The 12,600-nt window shown below is 36.7% G+C and overlaps 1 protein-coding gene across 11 annotated transcripts in view; it reads right to left on the bottom strand.

Annotated features, from left to right (window-relative positions):
* Window positions 1-2,291: 2,291 nt before the first annotated feature.
* Window positions 2,292-12,600, bottom strand: part of RRAGB (Ras related GTP binding B) — a 50,884-nt gene continuing 40,575 nt past the window's right edge. For 9 of the 11 annotated variants that reach the window (XM_027096758.1, XM_027096756.1, XM_027096757.1 and 6 more), the window contains 4 exons: window positions 11,336-11,458; window positions 4,906-4,997; window positions 3,733-3,848; window positions 2,299-2,828 (listed from right to left, as the gene is read on the bottom strand). In XM_027096758.1, the coding sequence (XP_026952559.1) occupies window positions 2,731-2,828; window positions 3,733-3,848; window positions 4,906-4,997; window positions 11,336-11,458 (429 nt within the window). In that variant the 3' untranslated portion in view covers window positions 2,299-2,730. Of the gene's footprint in view, window positions 2,829-3,732; window positions 3,849-4,905; window positions 4,998-10,920; window positions 11,000-11,335; window positions 11,459-12,600 lie in introns of those variants that run through there. The other 2 variants (XM_027096750.1, XR_003430757.1) reach the window with 2 other exon arrangements.

The raw sequence follows: 12,600 nt of genomic DNA, 5'->3' as shown, positions 1-12,600 counted from the left end.
GCATGAACTGATCTCCCTGTGCTATGTGGCTGCTTCCCACTAGCTATCTATTTTACATTTGGTATAAACTACATATATCTCATTTGGTATAATGCCTTCAACTTATCCTTACAAACCTGGTGAGCACATGTTTTCCCACTCCTGCTTCCAGGTCTACATTTCGTCTTCTTTTCCTTAAAGCAGTGGTTCCCAAAATATAGTCTGTGGACCAGCAGGATCAGTATCAGCAACACCTGGGAACTTGTTAGAAATGTAGATTCATGGACCCCACCCGAGACCTACTGAATCTGAAACTCTCAGTGGTAGCAGGTGGGACAGCAGTGTGTGTTATTATTACTATTTTTTTTTTTTTTTGCAGTACGCGGGCCTCTCACTGTTGTGGCCTCTCCCGTTGCAGAGCACAGGCTCCGGACGCACAGGCTCAGCGGCCATGGCTCACGGGCCCAGCTGCTCCGCGGCAAGTGGGATCTTCCCGGACCAGGGCACGAACCCCTGTCCCCTGCATCAGCAGGCGGACTCTCAACCACTGCACCACCAGGGAAGCCCAACAATGTGTGTTTTAACAATAACCCTCCAAGTGGTTCTTATGCATGCTCAAGTTTGAGAACCATTGCCCTATCCTACTGACACAGCTAACATGACCTGTAAAAAGAATCAGTTCATTGTATCACTGATCTCGTAATTTCTACACCTCTGGTTTTGATTTCTTCTAACTCATTCTGTGTACATGCCTTCACTGTCCACTTGTGTTTACTTCAGTTTCTAAGCAGCTCCATCTTTGGACAAATATCTCAAAATAGTTTTTTTTTTTTTTTTGTCTTCAGTGGCAAAGACGACCGGCTGCTCATTACCATAAGGATTAAGTCAAATCATAACCTTATTTTTCTAACCTTTCATACTTTTATACGTCCTCTAAGTCCAAGTTATAACTAGAATCTGAGAAAGGGCTGGACCAAGAGTAAACAGAGTAATTATATAACTTTTATTTTTTTTGTGCTTATCTAATTGAATATATTATCTATATCTATCCACCTTCCAAAATACAAAAAAAACACTTTCGGGTGTTTTCCTTCAAACCTCACCCCAGATAGAGGATAAGGAGAACATGCCAAATCATTAGTCACAGAACAGACCGCCCCCCCCCCCCACACCCGCCCGGTTCATTTGCTCTTTTCATTTTCCTATATGTTACTAGGATAAAGAATCTGGAACACCTACTTAAAAAACTCTCCTTCTGTAGAAGATTAATACAACTGTTGATAAAATTAGTCCAATGAGATTCTTTTAAGAATTGATATTTTTAATCTACATAATGTTAAACTGCCTAAAAAACAACATGTTCTTTGTTGCTCAGTAAAAACTCTATCTCAATTGGGGACAATAAGATGGGGAAAGGTGAGGTTCTGGCAGTCTGGAAGAAGTTTCTTTATGACATAGAGACAAGAAAATTGAGATGAGTCTACTCTGCTGTAGATTCCCTAAATGCTTTTGTGCTCTGTTTCAGTTCTATGGAAACTGAAAAAGGGCTTTGAGTAGTTCTAGTCAGTGTTGTCAAGCTCCATTCCTCCTAGTTCACAATGCCTCATCTTTTCCTTAGGGGATGAAGTCAAATAAACTCCCAGCCTGAAAGAGGTTTTTGTTTGTTTGTTTGTTGTTTGTTTTTTTTGTTTTTGGCCTCTCCCGTTCGGAGCACAGGCTCTGGACGCGCAGGCTCAGCGGCCATGGCTCACGGGCCTAGCTGCTCCGCGGCATGTGGGATCTTCCCAGACCGGGGCACGAACCCGTGTCCCCTGCATCGGCAGGTGGACTCTCAACCACTGGGCCACCAGGGAAGCCCTGAAAGAGGTTTTAATACTACTTAACTAGTATAATGAAGGCACATCCCACCAGGTGTTACGGAATATATAAAACTAACCATTCCTGGACCTCATAGAAAGAAGACTTACATCTCATAGACACTATTTTCCCTCAACTTTTTATTCATTCCTTCTCCAGTTGCATCCTGAAATAGACTTTCAGTACACCTCAGGCCTGGATTACTACCACAGTTTCTCCGACTGCCATCAGTCAGCCTATAGGTTAACTTTCTTTCAACATTCCTTTGTCGTTTCCTATCACATTGTACCAAAACTCTTCTGCCTAGCTTTAAGGCTATCATTTGGCTCATCCTTCCTATCCAACTTTATTTTGTACTATTTCCCAAATAGAAGGTCCCCTTCCCCTAGGATAACTGAAATTCATTTGCTCTTTCTTAGGGAAAAGTTGAAGAAACAAGGAAAAGAAAAACAGACACTGACATCCCTAACAGCAAAAGTTTATTTACAATTGTAGTTAAGGAATATTTTTAATGCATGCTGAGAAAACAGTAATATTCCAAACGTATAGGTTACTCTCTGGTAAGGAATACAAGATGACGCTGGGAAAGGCTTTGGCATACACAACAACTGGAACCAGGTTAACAGAACACCTGCACTATTAGAACGTTGTTATCAGAACACTTATATATCACCTATTTATATGTCACACCAACTTCATAAACAGCTCATCTTCTAACTCCTCACTGGCTATTTGAGTAAATAGCATTCAAGGTTAAACATTAAGACTGGGGAGTAGGGAAGAAATACAGAAGTGATAAGCATCACAACATTTCAGAGCCTATATATACTAATACAACATTAAGATTAAGAAACAGTATTCCAATTTTTTTCTGAAACAGTATTTGGCAATGTTTTAGCGCATAAGAAGACACTGCTTTGGTCCATCCACTCTTTCCAGCTTTTCAAAGTGTTTCCTGGCATTGCGGATATTGATCAGAGTAGCTGCAGAAGCTGAGGGTGGGGTAGGGAAGATAACCAACAGACTAAGTACAAGCAGCCAAAGGAATAATTGACTAGTAAAAACAAATAAACAAAAGAGAGCCAAATCCCTCAATGTATGTCACAGAGAACATAAGTCCCAAGTTAACCAGAGTTTAATTTTTCTGAATAAATAAAAGATTTGTTTATATTCTAAACACAGTATTTTCAAAATAAATTTTCAAACTCTTTTGGTTTGGAGCTAATAGTAAAAAAGAACATTATCTTATGTTGTATTCTAATATTAACCTAAGATAGATAACTTAAGAGATAATTTAAACTTCTGGGAGCATCCTGGAAATACTGCTAGAACCTTTATTTCAATGGTTGTGATGGATATGGCTATTATGGCATGGAAGCACCAAATATCTCTCTTTATGCTCATAACAGAAATATGGGAGTATGGTACTTAGGAATATACAATGACATATAAAATGGTTCAACATTTAATAGTTCAGAGCTTAGATTGACTGGTCTTTTAAAAATCTACCCCACATGGAGCATAAGTCATACATTTGGGTTCTTTTTCTTTAAAATCCTTAGATGTAATAACTATACGTAAGTAATTTTTAAAGTTCCCATGAAGAAGATATAATACCCTAGAGTCTAAATTATCTTTAAGTTTCAAAATATGTCTATTAAATAAAAAGTATTTACCACTAGTACTAAATTTTTTTTTCATTGTGGTAAAATGCACACAAAATGAAATTTACCATTTTAACCATTTTCAAATGTATAGGTCAGCGGCATTAAGTACATTCACAGTGTTGTGCACTACTAAATAGCTTTTCAGTATCTTTAATAATGTACTACCTCTAGGGAAATTAGTTTAAAAAATACGTGGCTTTGAACCTATGTCGGCTAAGTTTAAACTTACGAATGGATGGATCAGACATCACGACCATCACATAAGTGTTGGATGTAAAGATGTCAATGAAAGCAGCAAAGTTAGAGTTCCTGACTTCCATGCTCTGGAAAGAGGCAGCCAGCTTGCTATAGGAGAAAGGAGAAAAGTGAGTAAAGAACGTAAAATAATAGCAACATAAGACATTCTTATTTTTCACGTTAAATATTTTCATAGCATTATATCTCAATCCACCACCTCATTAAGACAGTTAATCACTAACCCACTTTGCTTTCCAAGGAAACTCTAATGACAAATTTAACACGTGCTGGAAAGTGACTTAGAAAGTGGATTAGGACTTGATACTGACTGTGAAATGAAAAGTGGGCTTAGACCTAGATTCATATTAAAAATCATGTTACCAAAGATTTCTCTAATATTTAAGTTTATTCAGTTGAAATTTCCCTATCATTGAGATTAATAACTGTATCTTTTGAATGTTAGTTATGCTGAAATTCTAGAAATGATCCCATTTCTTTGAAAACAAAAAGGGTAATGATATTTATATGCCATTTGCTATTTCTTCTTAAAAATGTTAGAATAAACATGCCAGAAAGTCTCAAAGTGTGCTATGACATAAAAGGGAAAAAAATTACACTTATTCTATTGTCTGGGCATCAAAGTTTTACCAGGATAAGAATTTTGATTATTAAATCTTTACTAGATTATGATGTTCAGCCATTCCTTCTTCCTATATTCACAATGCTAAGATTCAAATTGTATTTAAACAAAGCTGAGACAATATGATCAGATATTTCTAGACTCTCTACTTTGTACCATTCTTGAATCAGTCCCTCACTATTTTAATTACCGTAGTTTTATAGTAAATCTTGGTATTTGGTAGGGTAAATTCTCCTTTCTTGTTTTTCAAAACTCTCTTGGACATTTTCTGTTTATTTTTTTCCCAAATAGTATCAAACATCTTGAAGGGGTACTCTGCTTAGATATTTTTCATATGCTTCTTCTGCATCAGTTGACTTTGCATTAAAGATGTCTTTCACTTCTGTCAACTGTAGGCTCCCTTAGAGTTTAGCTTTATTTTTAATATAAAGAAGAATATAGAAGTACAGTCTACTATAGTTATTTGAATCTCTCAAAAAATGACAATTTGTTCCAGAGATAAATACATCACATAAGATCTCTTACCTGCAGCTCAGCTTAAATTGCTTAATAATGTTGCTGATTTTCTCAAATCTGTGGACATCACGCTGTTCTTTACATTGATAGTGAGAAATCACCTATGAAAAAGAGCAATGCCCTTTAAATTCATGCAGCGTTGTCATATCACCCTCTACTACTCTTCAAGGCAATACATTTGTCAGTCTCTTGGTCACCCTGATTTTCAGGGTAGACTTGGCACCTGGCTTTACTGCCTCTATTCCTCTGTCCCATATCCTGTTAACATCTGCATAATTTCAACATCCCTACGGATGACCCATCCAGTACTGTTTGGTTATAAATTTATTAGATCATTTAAGTATTGTATTATCTATTTTGGTTCATTGCTGTCCTTTCTCACTTACTTTAATCATTAAATATTCATCTTATTTCAATTTTTTCAAATTATTTCTAATTTTTGATTCAAAAAAAGTGCAAATCAAAAAGGAAAAATAAAAATTCTTAGCTGTTTTTTTAAAAATATTTTATTTATTTATTTATTTTGGTTGTGTCGGGTTTTAATTGCAGGCACACAGGATCTTCGTTAAGGCATGTGGGATCTTTTCGCTGTGGCATGCAGGCTCTTCGTTGCGGCACTCAGGCTTCTCTCTATTTGTGGCACGTGGGCTCCAGGGCATGTGGGCTCTGCAGTTTGCAGCATGCGGGCTCTCTAGTTGAGGTGTGCAAGCTCAGTAGTTGTGGTGCACAGGCTTAGTTGTCCCGTGGCACGTGGGATCTTAGTTCCCCGACCAGGGACTGAACCTGCATCCCCTGCACTGGAAGGTGGATTCTTTACCACTGGACCACCAGGGAAGTCCCTCTTAGCTGTTGCTGAGGTGTACTTAATGTATTTAATTTTAATGAAGTCTATAACCAAGTGGTTTTTGGTATCATATTTAAAAATCTTAACTGAACGATTCTGACCTCTGAGGATTTACTATTTATAAATGAACCTATTCATGATGGACACCAATGCCAGCTGAAAATACTTCCCCTCACACTTTCAGATTAATAAAACCACACAAGTATTTCCCATAGGCTGATGTAAAGTTTCTAGTAGGAAGCAAAACTGAGTCATTTGCCAGAAGAAAATTCACAGGGCAATTCCCTGAAACCATGTGAAAATTTCAAAACATAATTCCTAGACCAATGGTGGAATAGGTTCCTGTTGATTGACTTCAAGAGCTATAGTGAAAATGGTCAATCACAACGAAACTTAGTCCTCAAGAGAAAGCAAAAGCTACTTGTCACTGCCAGTGAAAAACAGAGTTTATATTAGGTTAACCTCTATGATCATGTGCGGTAGATGTGGCAGGAGAATACTGCTGAAGCAGGATTCTACCATGCCACATGTCTCAAGATAGACAGAAGAGCTCACCTGCTTGTTGCTATTACCACTAGCAGGAAAGACAGGGCTCAGGGTAGTGAACTTCCAAGCAAGTGATCCCTGCCTATGGGCTGAGGCAGAAAGACACTCTAGTTAGGACTCCTTGCCTCAGCTGTACCAGTTAGCAGGAAGGATGACTCCCAAATATGCTACCATTAAAAATAATGTTTCCACAAAGGAAGGAGAAAAAAATTGCACTTTGAATTCTCTGCCCTCTGTTGGCTGCAATAGCAAAAGAAATCAACGTTAAACAGTTTGCCAACTGTATGCTAAACTTTGTGCTAGGGCTTAATGCTACCTTGTCCCATTTTAATCCACACAATAAACCTATGATATAGATATTATTATCTCCATTTTATAAAAGGGGAACCAAACTCAGAGAGATTAAGATATGTGTCTACCATATATATGCTGTCTACAAGAGACCAACTTCAGATCTAGGGCCACATACAGACTGAAAGTAAGAGGATGGAAAAATGCATTCCATGCAAACAGAAATCAAAAGAAAGCTAGAGTAGCAATACTCATATTAGACAAAATAGTTTAAAGAATGTTACAAGAGACAAAAAAGGACACTACATAATAATCAAGGGATCAGTCCAAGAAGAAGACATAACAATTGTAAATATATATGAACTCAACATAGGAGCACCACAATATATAAGGCAAATACTAACAGCCATAGAAAGAAAAGTCGACAGTAACACAATCATACTGGGGGACTTTAACACCCAATGTTCATCAATGGAAAGATCATTCAGACAGAAAATCAGTAAGGAAACACAGGCCTTAAATGACACATTAGGCTAGATGGACTTAATTAATATTTAGAGCATTTCATCCAAGAGCAGCAGAATACACATTCTTCTCAAGTACACATGGAACATTCTCCAGAATTGATCACATGCTGGGCCACATAGCAAGCCTCAGTAAATTTAAGAAAACTGAAATCATATCAAGCATCTTTCCCAAACACAACGCTATGAGATTAGAAATCAACTACAAGGAAAAAGCTGTAAAATACACAAACATATGGAGGCTAAACAATATGCTACTTAACAACCAATGGATCACTGAAGAAATCAAAGAAATCAGAAAGTACATAGAGACAAATGAAAATGGAAGCATGAGGATCCAAAACCTATGCGATACCCCAAAAGCAGTTCTAGGAGGGAAATTTACAGCAACACAATCTTGCCTCAGGAAACAAGAAAAATCTCAAATAAACAACCTAAACTTACACCTAAAGCAACTAAAAGAAGAAGAACAAACAAAACACAAAGTTAATGGAAGGAAAGAAACCATAAAGATCTGAGCAGAAATAAATGAAATAGAGAGAAAGAAAACAACAGAAATGATGAATGAAACTAAAAGCTGGTCCTTTGAAAAGATAAACAAAATGGATAAACCTTTAGACAGACTCATCAAGGAAAAAAGGGAGAGGACTCAAATCAATACAATTAGGAATGAAAAAGGAGATGCTACAACAGACACCACAGAAATACAAAGGATCATGAGAGATTACTACAAGCAACTATATGCCAATAAAATGGACAACCTAGAAGAAATGGACAAATTCTTAGAAAGGTACAATCTCCCAAGACTGAACCAAGAAGAAACAAAAAATATGAACAGATCAATTACAAGAATGAAATTGAAACTGGGATTAAAAAACTCCCAACAAACCAAAGTCCAGGACCTGATGGCTTCACACATGAATTCTATCAAACATTTAGATAACACCTATCCTTCTGAAACTATTCCAAAAAATTGCAGAGGAAGGAACACTTGCAAACTCATTCTATGAGGTCACCATCACCCTGATAACCAAAACCAGACAAAGATACCACCAAAAAGGAAAATTACAGGCCAATGTCACTGGTGAACATAGATGCAAAAATAGTCCTCAACAAAACACTAGTAAACTGAATCCAACAATACATTAAAAGGATCAGACCCAATGATCAAGTGGGATTTATCCCAGGGATGAAAGGACTTTTCAATATCCCCAAATCAATCGGTGTGATACACCACAGCAACAAACTGAAGAATAAAAACCATATGATCACCTCAATAGATGCAGAAAAAGCTCTTAAAAAATTCAACACCCATGTATGATAAAAGCTCTCCAGAAAGTGGGCACAGAGAAAATTTACCTCAACATAATAAAGGCCATAAATGACAAACCTACACCTAACATCATACTCAATGGTGAAAAGCTGAAAGCATTTCCTCTAAGATCCGGAACAAGACAAGGATATCCACTCTCACCACTTTTACTGAACATAGTTTTGGAAGTCCTAGCCATGGCAATCAGAAAAGAAAAAGAAATAAAAGGAATCCAAATTGGAAAAGAAGCAAAACAGTCTCTGTCTGCAGATGACATGATACTACTATACGCAGAAAATCCTAAAGATGCTACCAGAAAACTACTAGAGCTCATCAATGAATTTGGTAAAGTTGTAGGATACAAAATTAATACACAGAAATCTCTTGCATTTCTATACACTAACAATGAAAGATCAGAAAGAGAAATTAAAGAAACAATCCCATTTACCAGTGCAGCAAAAAGAATAAAATACCTAGAAATAAACCTACCTAAGGAGGCAAAAGACCTGTACTTCAAAAAACTATAAGATGCTGATGAAAGAAATCAAAGATGACAAAAACAGACAGAAAGAAATACCATGTTTTTGGATTAGAAGAATCAATATTGTCAAAATGACTATACTACCCAAGACAATCTACATATTCAATGCAATCCCTATCAAATTACCAAGGGCATTTTTCACAGAACTAGAACAAAAAATCTTAAAATTTGTATGGAGACACAAAAGACCCTGAATAGCCAAAGCAATCTTGAGAAAGAAAAACGGAACTGGAGGAATCAGGCTCCGTGACTTCAGACTATACTACAAAGCTAAAGTCATCAAAACAGTATGGAACTGGCACAAAAACAGAAATATAGATCAATGGAATAGGATAGAAAGCCCAGAAATAAACCCACGCACCATGGTCAATTAACCTATGACAATGAAGGCAAGACTATATGATGGAGAAAAGACAGTCTCTTCAATAAATAGTGCTGGGAAAACTGGACAGCTACATGTAAAAAATATGAACATTCTTTAATACCATACACAAAAGTAAACTCAAAATGGATTAAAGACCTAAATGTAAGACTGGATACTCTAAACTCTTAGAGGAAAACATAGGCAGAACACTCTGACATAAATTGCAGCACGATCTTTTTCAATCCACGTCTAGAGTAATGGAAATTAAAAAACAAAAAAACAAGAAACAAATGGGACTTAATTAAACTCAAAAGCTTTTGCACAGCAAAGAAAGTGCAAAGACAACCCATAAAATTGGAGAAAATATTTGCAAATGATGTAGCAGACAAGGGATTAATCTCCAAAATTTACAAACAACTCATGTGGCTCAGTATGAAAAAAAACAAACAACCCAATAAAAAAATGGGCAGAAGACCTAAATAGACATTTCTCGAAAGAAAACATACAGATGGCCAGGAGGCATGTGAAAAGATGCTCAACATTAGTAATTATTATAGAAATGCAAATCAAAACTACAATGAGGTACTACCTCACACCAGTCAGAACGGCCATCATCAAAAAGTCTACAAACAATATATACTGGAGAGGGTGTGGAGAAAAGGGAACCCTCTTGCACTGTTGGTGGGAATGTAAATTGATACAGCCACTGTGGAGAACAGTATGGAGGTGCCTTAAAAAACTAAAATTAGAGCTACCATATGATCCAGGAATCCCACTCCTGGGCATATATCCAGAGAAAAACATGGCTTGAAAGGATACATGCACCCCAATGTTCATTTCAGCCCCGTTTACAATAGCCAAGACATGGAAGCAACCTAAATGTCCATCAACAGATGAATGGATAAAGATGTGGTACATATATACAATGGAATATTACTCAGCCATTAAAAAGAATGAAATAATGCCATTTGCAGCAACATGGATGGACCTGGGGATTATCATACTAAGTGAAGTCAGACAAAGAAAGACAAATATCATATGATATTGCTTATATGTAGAATCCAAGAGAAATGATACAAATGAACTTGTTTACAAGACAGAAACAGACTCACAGACTTAGAGAAGGAACTTGTGGTTGCCAGGGGCGAAGGGTGGGGGTAGGGATAGATTGGGAGTTTGGGATTGAGATGTACACACTTCTATATTTAGAATAGATGGCCAACAGGGACCTACTGTACGGCATGGGGAACTCTGTTCAATATTCTGTAATAACCTAAATGAGAAAAGAATTTGAAAAAGGATACATGTGTATGTAAAAAACAAAAAAAGCAATAAATGTGTCTAAAATCATGAAGCACTGGTAGAGCTCAGAAACCAAAATTACTTACTGTGAGCTGCTCTTAGAGCTATATTTATTAAGCTGATCAGCAATTACTTAAGTGGTGCTTTGTGACAGCTCAAGCCAATTTTTATTAGTTATTTAAAAATTTTACTTATAAATATAATATTGGGTTTTGCCTACCCCCTCATGGCCAAATACACAGTAGGTGCTATTATCATCGTTAAGCCGAATTTATAAGAAAAATAAAAACACCAACATACCTCTTTGCCCTTTCACCTCCCCATCTGAACTCTTAGCTACGTCACTGAGTTGACCATTACATCTCTTCCATGTTAAAAGCTTTAAACTCAAAGAAAAATACCCATCATTTCATAATAAAAGTCAATAGGAAATAGGAATTCTTTAACACAAATGAACAATTATTCACAAAAATAATCTAAACTCTATAGTAAGGCTTACCTGCAAACATCTAAGTTTTACTAATTACTAAAGATCCACGCACCAACGAACTTCTTTCAAGTTACTTGCTGACAATACTACTTTACAAATAAGGCTATGCATGGTGAAGTAATGACAAGAGGGAAAAAGGTTCTTTCTCAAAGTGGCAACATATTCTCCATTGCTGAATAGAAGAAGGTGAGTGTGAAGTACATCTGCAGAGCAGAAAGTTCTCACCAGAAAAGTGGCTCTCTCAAATAGAAGCACTTCATCAGCCTCAATAATTTCAGCAAAATTCCTTAGGTTCATTTCCAGCTGCTGAACATTGGGAATCAGCTGATAAACAATGCTGGACCAAGCCTAACAGAACAGAAGCACAGTGTAATATTACTAACAGGTAGCCAGTCCAGATCTTTGCAAATGAGTAAGTATACTATAACATACAGACAGCAAAATATGGTGATAATTGAGTCCCAAACAAATTCTGGCAACAAGTATAACACAAACGAAGTGAGAAAATGAAGATAATATTTGATTTTTATCCTTCAGTTGGATTTTTTAAAGTTTCAAACACTTTTGTAAAATACTTCTTTCCATTGATAATTAAAAATAAACAAATATTTAATTCCATCATATTACCTTAGGGAAGTTGAAAACTCTGATATACTGGGCTAAAGAACTTCTAATCCAGCCATTCAAACAGATATGTAAGTCCAATAGTGTAGATTGCTCTAAAGATCAGAACCTAATAATGCTATATTTAACATACATCTAACAATCAATTTTATGAAAATATCAGAGCCACGTAGAAAAATGGCCCCTCCCCTCAATGGGATAACATACAATAGAAATTACAAGAGAAATTAGTGGCATTATCATTCCAAAAGGCTTATTGTCAGCTTTATAAATTATTGATCCAATTGAATTAAAAACAGTCCACTGCGTGTTTGCCTAAAACTGACTTCATCCAGAGGAGTATGACTAAAATAAGGAGTTGAAATTAACCACACCCTCCCTCTATTCTCTTAAGGCTCTTTTATTTGAATTTTCATTATAATATTTCTTTCAATTTTGCTCCAATTTGTCTGGTAAGGTGTACAATGTTCTTCTCTCCCCTACTAGAGGGCAGGAACCTGGTCTTAGCCATCTGTGCGTCCAACAGCATCAAGCAGATTGCAATGAGTGCTTTTAGAATAAAACGTAATATAAAAATTTATGTCAGCTCTATGCAATATTGATGTAAGAGAGAGTAGAGCCATGTCTCTGTTCCAATTAGTTTTATTACTTAGGCATGGGGGTTCAGGTTCCAAGTTCCCAGGTCGGTGTTAATGTCACTGCTGAATTTACCTTGGAGAAGGCACCAAAGCTAACCACAGCAGAGACATTGTCACTCACAGCAGTGTTGTGATTAGCCAATTGTCTTTGGTCGTGTTATGTATTGCCATCCTTCACACCGCAGTTGGTTCTTATCAGTGCGTCATGTCCATCCTTATTCACGGTTA

Source organism: Aethalodelphis obliquidens, unplaced genomic scaffold, assembly GCF_003676395.1.
Source record: "Aethalodelphis obliquidens isolate GAN/ISIS:26980383/991018 unplaced genomic scaffold, ASM367639v1 scaffold108, whole genome shotgun sequence".
Taxonomy (NCBI): domain Eukaryota; kingdom Metazoa; phylum Chordata; class Mammalia; order Artiodactyla; family Delphinidae; genus Aethalodelphis; species Aethalodelphis obliquidens.
The sequence above is the reverse complement of the archived record's forward strand: the minus strand, read 5'-3'. Positions and strand labels throughout refer to the sequence as shown.